Source organism: Corylus avellana, chromosome ca1 (assembly GCF_901000735.1).
Source record: "Corylus avellana chromosome ca1, CavTom2PMs-1.0".
Lineage (NCBI taxonomy): Eukaryota > Viridiplantae > Streptophyta > Magnoliopsida > Fagales > Betulaceae > Corylus > Corylus avellana.
The window spans coordinates 38911473-38920550 of NC_081541.1; the positions used below are offsets into that span (position 1 = coordinate 38911473).

Here is a 9078-nt window from a genome sequence, read left to right on the forward strand (position 1 = left end):
ACAAAAAACAACCCTCACATACCTTGAACCCAAAAACCATTTTAGAAGAGTACCACCCCAAATGAAAAGTATGATGCATTGAAATACTTCATTTCATGTATTTGAAGAGTACCACCACAGAACCAATATTTTTTATCTTCTCAAACATCACTAGGCATTCCATAGAATTCTATCAAGTAATTCAATGGGAAGAGTGAAGACAAACACATTTTTTCCAATGGACCCATATTTAATCAATTTCTCAAAAGCAAAAAAGGTGAAACAAAAAAAGAAAGAAAAGAGCAAGGGGGTTAAAATAAAAAAAACTATGACAAAACCAATATACATTTTGCAAACAAAAGCTATTGAAACCTGAAATTTCCCCCCAACACAATTCACAACAGGGGAAAAAGATGACGGGAGTAACAAAAATTGATACAAAATAAGAGAAAGGAAGAGTCAGTGAGCTGGTGCCTGGTGCCAAGATTCATTTGTCCCTATTGATCCCAACCATCCTTCCGCCCATCGAATTCCCACTTCCGGCCTGCCAAAGTTCCATACATCTCCGAAAATTTGAGAAGACAGTTGCTTCTTACCTGGTAATGCACTTTGGTGTTTCGGCTAATGGCTGCACCAGATAACTTTGATGTATCTATTGCCCATGCTGGTCTTACATATTCTACAGTCCTGGATGAGCTTGCATTTGCATACAAGAAATTTAGTAGCACGTCCTCGCAGTTAAAATACTTATCCACCAGTTCCCTCCCTTGCTTGGCTGCCTCACCCCAGTACATCTTGAAGGCTGCTTGACTATCAATGAAAGCTGCTCCTGTAAGAACCATGTTATACCCCTTTCGTCTTCGGGCATATTTCTCACCCCTATACTTCAATGGACTTCCATCAATGAGCCGGGGGTAGAACCCAACAATACGATCTGGGTACTGACGCCATACCCTAAAACCCCGCTCAATATCATCGCAAGCCATCATAATGTCATCGTCAAGCTCAAGAACAGCACGGGTCTTTATCAAGGAATCTAATTTGAACCGATTATTCAGTGAGTTCTCTTTCTCTACTCTGATCCTAACTGGCACTGCTGAGTCCAGATCACTCAGCTCTGGAGGAATCCCCTTGTTCCACACCACCACAATTTCTCGCACTGAAGAACACCTTGAGTAATGCTTCACATACATTTTTAAATTCCAGAGCCTAGCATCATACGTCATTGTTAATAATGTGAACTGTGAGTAGTGACCTTTCCAAAGGTAAGATTCTTCAGCACCGTTGCCCCCATAGATGTATTTAACCCCCGTGCACATTAGTGCAACCCCAAATGTAAATATTATCACGACAACTAGTCTTCCGGCACAGGTATTCGGTTTTATCCATCCTCGGAGAAAAGAAGGAACTCTGTTTAGGCGGCTGCAAAACCGCCTCACTTTGGAAGAAAACATATTTGATCTTTCCCAGGCCAAGAAAGCATCACTTCTCTTTCCCAAGTCATGGATGCACCATTTCAGGGGAATAATACACTTCACAGCTCCAAGTAGCACACCAAGCAGCACAACAAGTACAGCAACAACTGCAACTGAAGCACAACCAAGAACGAACCGCCAGGATGGGTCTCCAGATGGTACGCGGTCCCCATCCATAACCCCAATCCATTCACCAGTACTAAGCTGCTGCACATCAAGGTGATGATACCGATCGCCATTCCAAGCATTACGGCCTTTATTAGGCTCTACAAAGCCTAAGGGCACTTCAACTTCTTTAAATTCATCATCTGTAAGAACTTCTACCTTGAAGATGCGCACTCGTCTCCCATATGTTTCACCGCAGTCTTGACCAACACGATAAAGGTTTCCATTGTAGAAAAAGGGTCTCCCTCCATTTCGAGCCCCCAAGCTCTTGTCAGCATTATATATAGGGTTCTTCTTGTGTGGTTTCCAAGGACCAAAAGGTGAGCTACTATACCAGATCTCCAGCTGTCCATTCTTGCTGGCACCAAAACCACTATGATCTGAGCCAAAAAGCCAATACTTCTCATCATAATTGATGATGAAGGAATCAACAAGGGGTTTTTTCATGATGACCTTATCCAGTGTCCATTGCAAAGGAAAGTTGAGTGCACGGTAAAGACGTAGTTCCCCTTTCTCACTACTCTCAGGCATCATATAAATCTGTGAGAAACAATAAGAAAAATGAGGCAATGCAATCAATGTATGAATCTTTCACTGAAACATTCGGGCCATGCAATTATTTCAATGTCTTGCAATGAATGGGCCATGGAATTGGACTCATAAACTATCCCAAGGACTTCCAAAACGGCAATCTAGTCTTTGGGGTACAATCAGATTGTTAAGGATTTTGACATGTTGATCTCATAGGTGGAACATTATTCATTAATCCATTTAGCTTGTAATTGGAGTAGGACGAGGTTATAAGGTGCCTAAGAATGTTTCAGTAATTATTTTATGTGTGCATGTGGGTGCATAATAGTAATTGAAGTCTTACTTGGCCAAGGTAGTCGAAGACAAATGGATAAGAGACATGCCAGTCCTCATCCAAGGCAATGCCTACTTCTTGCCACGATGCTCCCTTATCTGTACTTTTTGCGACTCCAATATCTCCTTGCATAGTGATTGAATTCTTGGTTTCATAGAAGAGGTAAAGTATTTCACCCTGAAATGTGATCCCAGAATAATTGAACAGGATGATTAAGTTAATTTTTCCAAAGAAAGAAACAAGGAAGAAATTCAGCATCCTAGATACTTGCCCAAGCCGGGAAAATACACATGTAGTGCTTAATAGATACTAATGCGTCCACTCCCTTCGAGTTAAAGTATGAAACAACAGAAACTGTAAACCAGCTTCCCAAAAACATTTTTAGTTCATGCCAACAATCTTGATAACTGCAAATACATTTGTTTCATCTGCAGCAACTATTTATGGCCAAAAAGATCTGAGCAACTATGAAGTTCTTTAGTGAGAAGAAAAAATCACTGTTGAACATATTGAAAACACATGCAGTTTGCTAGTGGGCTTGACTGATAACCCACATTAGCTTATTATTATACACCAAATTTAAATGTGGCTCCTTGAAAACATCTCAAGTATGGTCCAGCAACAACTAAATTACACAAAGTCAACACCAGTAGCAAAGCCAGTAATCAAACAAGATGTATCTAAAACAAAAGGAAATTTTGATACCTGAATCTACGATCATTTTAAATCCAAAACCTCTCTCTATTTTTCCATAAAATAAATAACAAAAATTATACGAAAATACAATTATGCCCTCCTATCAAAAAATTGGGATTTTCATTACCAAGGAATAGACTTTACAGATAAAAACAAAGATGAAAAAAAGAAAGGTCTCGTCCAGCCACTGAGGCTAGGTGGTCCCCAACCACCATAATGGCTGGGTTACCAAATCTCTTTTCTTTCTCTTTTTTTTTTTCTTTTTTTTTTGCTTATTGTATTTTTTCAGTTAAGAGGCACAATTGTATTTTATACCAATTTTATTATTTATTGGGTAAAAAAAATGGATAGAGGTCTTGGATTTAAAATGATCGTAAAGTGTATCAAATTTTGGAAATTGGAAAATGGGTCATTATTTCATAAACACAGCAAAATGAGGTTCTGTCAATATTTCCCAAAAAACTAATAACAAAAGACATATTTGGTTGAAAGTATCCTAATAAGCGTAACAAAATAATACACTGAATAAGTGTGTACACTGCCCCCAAAATATATATATATAAAACCAGGCTTTAAATTGACCAAAAAAGCATTTTATTTTCAAGACTAATTCCAACTCACTTAGCCGTTCCTTCTCTCCCACTGCTATGTCTAATGAGAACAAAGTATAGTCTGAATTTAGGAAGGGTTGGTATCAGTAGAAAATTATAAACCTTACAATTCACTTATAAAATTTACAATTCTATTACCATGGATCTCATTCAGCAGATCAACACATACCAAGTAGCATCCAAAATATTCAATGTCCATTTATTGGCTGCCATACAAAATAAGTTAACAACTCTTTTATTGTGCGACTCACATTTCAATGTTCAATGTCCATTTATTGTGCGACTCACATTTCTCTTATTTCCTTTTGATTATCTTCCCCTACAATACACCAGTTAACAACTCTTTGATCACAAATTTGTGCATACCATAACTGAACCTTCAAACTTTTGTTAGTAACTCCAAGAATTTCAGCCAATTCATCCTTTGTTGTTCTACTCTTTCTACTAGAAGCTTAAAGCAATTTATTCCTAATGACGGCTAATAATGCATAGACAGTGCAAGAATCAATGGCTAGGGAAGAGACACAGAGAGAGATTATGTCTCTTATGATTTTTCAAACAATTTTTGACCCAAAAGCCTGTTACACACTAAGACGCTAATCTACAACCTCCAAACCTGTGGTCTCACTATTCGAATATATTTGACCTTTCCAACCACTTTTATCCTCAAAGTCTTTAGTATCTTCCAGAGAGATTGAGACATAATTCAATGAAAACATACCTCAAAAAGTAAGCATCATAATCAATACAAGAAGAATTAAAAACTCTGTTGCGACAAAGACTGTTGTTTTACAAAACCTACTATGATTTGACAACAAACCAAATTTTAATTTCTAGGATTCAATTGTCAAAAGTCTTTTGAAAAGCAACCAAAAGAAGAAAACCCCTAAGAGGTTCAGTAGTTTTAAATTTACAAGTTAGGTTGTAAGAAAAGAACGCCTATTCATGATCAATTTAATAAGTGAACTGCAAGTTGACACACAAAAAAAAAAAAAAAAAAAAACAAATTGTAAAAATTAAATAAGAACGCCTATTCATGGTCAATTTGATGAGTGAGCTGCAAGTTGACACCCAAAAAAAAAAAAAAAGTTGTAAAAAATAAATATTTTGTTGTCCTCTCATCCACCATCAATCTGTAATTTTGAAGACAAGCCAAAAAATCCGCATAAATACTGAGGAGCTTGATCCATAACATGTATTTTCATTATTTATAGCCAAAAGATGTATTTATACTTTCATTGTTTATAAAATGACTCCTATACTCACAATTATTGATGTCAGATTAAAGAGGCCTTGCCTGGGTAAATTACGCATTATATTATTCTCTTTCTCCCTCTAAACTGTTTTTGAAGTTTTCTACCATCATTTTATACCTTGTGACTGGGTACACATAAGAGCAAAATACATCAGAATTCCGTGAATTTACAAACTAGCTTAGTCAACCTTAAATCCCAGGGAGCCTCAACAAGTTACCAAGTGAACTGTAACAATTTAGTTGCCAGAGATTTCAAAGGTCATCATAAACAATAAACATTTCTGCACCACTGCACAAGCATTTAAAATCTTATAACAGAAGACAGATTATTGCCATGCTCGTGGCATAGGCTTGTGAATTTGACCAAACGATCAATTTTCAGAGTAAAACAAAACATTAAACGGAGTGACCATGTGATTATCCTTTCTTTCCCGCTGAGAACCCTCACAAACAAAATCTGTTACGGATAAAATCCCCTAAAACAGTTTATTAAACAAATTCGCAAGCAATAGAGCCCACAAATCACAAGCTAATGCAAATTCAAAATCTCAAACTTTACAAACTCAAATTTCGTGTCAAATTAAGAGTGAAAGATGATCATATACTCATAAAGATCGTGCACACTCACATAAAAATATTGAATTTCTTTACCTGTGCCTTCAATCACTAAACAAACATTAGCCCACTTGCACCCATGTCATAACACATCACTCAACCATTTCCAAGAAAACAATAAATAAACAAAACCTCAACAAAGAGAGAAAATAAAAGTAAAAGTGAAAGTGAACATCCAAAATAAAAAAAGAAAATCCAAAATAACAGAAAGAATTAGTACCTGAACATAAAGAAAAGGATCAGCAACAAAATTGCTAGGGAAGCCGGCATCAGAAACCGAAGCACAGGTCAAAACAGGGTTAGCGACCGGCCACGCTGCACTCTCATCCTTCCAAACATTCATCTGCACGCAATTCCCCGACCCCACTTATCAAACCTACCTCAATTCCATAATCCAACACACACCCACGATTTCCCACATCACAAAGAAGACCGAAAATATAAAACCCCAAAACCCAGCAGCCAAAACAAATAATAGAAGATCCTCATTAAAAAATGAACCTTGAAAAAAAAAAATTACCCATTTATCAAAAACAAGAAAGTCAACCATTTTTGAATTTTTTTTTTCTTTGTCTAAATGAAATAGAAAAGAGAGGCAAGCAAAGAAGGAAAAATCCACCGCTTCTTATTTTTGATAGCAAGCACCAAAACCCAGCAACGAATTAAACGATATCAACCAAAATCACCTATTTCCCAGACACAAGAAAATCAACCACTCTTGGGAGGCAAGAAATAGAAAACCGAGGCAGGCAAGGAAACGAACAAAAAAACGCACCGTTTCGATGGACTTGAGAGAAAAAGGAGAGTCCCCGTAGAACACACCCACGGACCAGGACCCCTCATTGTCCTCTTGGCACCCGAGCATCGATCCCGCCATGGCCGGAGGACGCACAGGCGGCGTGAACACGAGCCACGCGTAGAGCGTAGCAAGCGATCCGTACAGCACAAAACAACCCAAGAAGAAAAGCAACCCAGACGACAGCAAGCGGTGCTTGCAGTGCGGGTGCTCCCTGCAGCGCCACCTGCACCAGCACCTCAAGCTCATATCGCAGCAGCTCCCGCCGACGCTACCATTCACGCCTCCAGCGCCCGCCGCCGCAGCAGCCGCGGTGGGGCTCGACCCGCCCATACCTGGAAATTTCATAAACTCGTCTTTCCCTTCGTCGTCTTCACCCTCGTCGTCGAAGCCCAGCTGGGATCTCAGGCCCGCGTGACATCACGTAGCCGTGCTGTCACCTGCATTTGTCACAGACTTGGGTTTCAATTTTTTCTGTTTTTTTGGCCTTTTGATTGTTCTCTCTGTCTCCCTCTTTCGTGTTTTCCAATGAAGAAACACTGCAGAAACGGAACGACGTCGGGGATTTATATGTGCGTAGGTACATATATATATATATATATATATATATATTAAGAGAAAAATGAGGGTACTTTCCAAATAATTAATGTATGTGTTGGAAAATTGGCGGAGTCGCGAGAGTGGGAAATTCAGGTGTACTGCCGGCTCATGGCGACCGATTTGTGACGTGGAAAACGTGGGCATGGACAAGTGGAACGATGATAAGCTAACAAATGAACGTAACCGGCGAGTACCATAATTCCATCTCACTTTTCTCCTTTAATTATTCCATAATTTATTCCAAAGTTTGAATGTCTCGATATATCCACCCAAAAAGTCACTAAAAATAATTATAAATTTTGGTATTTTGATATATATCTTCCAAGTTTCTTTAAATTTTTTATTTTTGACTTTTACTTTTAACTTCTCACGCTTATGGTGAGTTTGAACCCCATTTCTCTTACTTTGTTTTAGTTTAGCTCTTTTCCATATGTGAAAAAGGTAAAAATAAAAGTTACTGAGGATGAAAGACGTTTTGAGTTTTTTGTGATTAAAATAATTTGTTAATTTTTTTTTTTTTTTTGACGCTACTCATTTGATGATATTTGTGAAAAAGAGATTTTATTTTTACGGTTTTAGAATCGTGCGTATTTAAAAACGTAAATATTTGTGGTTGTTAGTAAAGATTCTTGGTGACCATTTGAAGTTCCCAAAGAACATAAACTTTAGATGATATTTAATGCAAGCTAGGGTTTGGATTGGTTGGAATGTGAGTGGTGGCCCTGGTGGGCTAGGGAAAGGGGAAGGGGAGAGGAGGGGTGGCGTGGAGGTAGGTTTAGTCCGTTTAGATTTAAATGTGAAGTGGGGTAAATGACCTATGGCCGTTGAATGTAGAAGTCTTGCATTTATGGGAGGATTTGACATAAATGCTATATATATATATATATATATACAATTTAAATGCTGTGGTGTTTTTAAGTAATCTAAATTTAATTTCAATTTTAAAAAAAAATGTGCGAAAAATAAATTTGAACAGTTAAAAAAAACACTATCACTTAAGTTTCGTAGTTTTTTTTTTTTTTTTTACAGTACCTAAACCAAATCGGTATGAGAATTGAGCCCCGTTTGGCTACGTAATTTTTGGTTTAGAAATTTAGAATTTTTCATATGAAAATTTTTTTTAAAAAAAAAAAAAAATTGTTTTAGATGGTAATAAAAAAATTATTTGATATGATATAAAAATTAATAATATTAAAGAGTTTTTTTTTTTAAAAAAAAAAAAAAAATTAACTTTGATTAGTCAATTACCAAACAGGGTGTCACAGAATTTTTATTTAAAACAAGTATCTCATTTGATTTGGTCATTTACATCTCTTAAATACCTGAGGTATATTTGTCAAATATTCTTTTTATATATATATATATATTAAAATTATCAATAAAATGAAAGGACAACTTGAAATTTTGAAACCAGCCCTCCCCCTACGGCGCAGGTCCGTTGGAGTGTTTTGAGGGGCGGAAATTCACAGCACTTTCAAAAATATTAAAAAATTAATTATTTATCTCTTAATTTTTATTTATTTTTTAAAATTTTGTCCTCATTCCTGAAATTCTAGTTTCGGCCTGCACGTCACGTGCTTTGAATGTTGGGAAAGAGAGAGAGAGAGAGAGGGGAAAAATAATATATAAAATATAGTTTCCATATTTCTTAAAGAAAAAAAAAACAAGAAAGTTTGAATTTTTCTAGTCGTTATCCCCAACCCGGCAAACGGCAAAGGTTTTGGCAGAATTAAGGATGAAGCCAAATTCAAATAATACCAAGTTGTTTGTTGTTTCATGTTTGAAGCCATTTTTATGGGGGATCACGCCCGTAATTTTGACCTTTCTAGAAATGATGGGTTTCTTTTGAGCTGTCCCTTCCAAGTTTTCAAAGTTTTTCTGCGCTATCAATATTTGAAGAGGATTTTTTTACTTGAAAACAAATCTGTTTATTTTCAAGTAACACTAACAATAATAAGAATGGGTGTCATGTATTACACGTTTTCTTATAAAACATCTTTTTTTTTCTTTTTTTTTTTTAA

General features: G+C 36.6%; 1 protein-coding gene across 1 annotated transcript; it reads right to left on the minus strand.

The window, feature by feature from the left end:
- Nucleotides 1–271: 271 nt before the first annotated feature.
- Nucleotides 272–7021, minus strand: LOC132162234 (glucosamine inositolphosphorylceramide transferase 1-like). The gene is made up of 4 exons (XM_059572499.1): nucleotides 6437–7021; nucleotides 5882–6004; nucleotides 2494–2661; nucleotides 272–2159 (listed from the first exon to the last, which is right to left on the minus strand). Exons 1-4 carry the CDS (start codon nucleotides 6803–6805, stop codon nucleotides 477–479), a joined length of 2343 nt encoding a protein of 780 aa, XP_059428482.1. The 5' UTR covers nucleotides 6806–7021; the 3' UTR covers nucleotides 272–476.
- Between the last annotated feature and the right edge of the window lie 2057 nt (nucleotides 7022–9078).

Bases quoted from the DNA above. Each gene is read 5' to 3' on its own strand.
- LOC132162234 (XM_059572499.1), bottom strand. From the start codon at position 6,805: ATGAAATTTCCAGGTATGGGCGGGTCGAGCCCCACCGCGGCTGCTGCG. The intron at 6,005-6,436 runs GTGCGTTTTTTT...AATTGCGTGCAG, and splicing joins CTCTCAAGTCCATCGAAACG to ATGAATGTTTGGAAGGATGA. The intron at 2,662-5,881 runs GTACTAATTCTT...ATCACATTTCAG, and splicing joins ATCCTTTTCTTTATGTTCAG to GGTGAAATACTTTACCTCTT.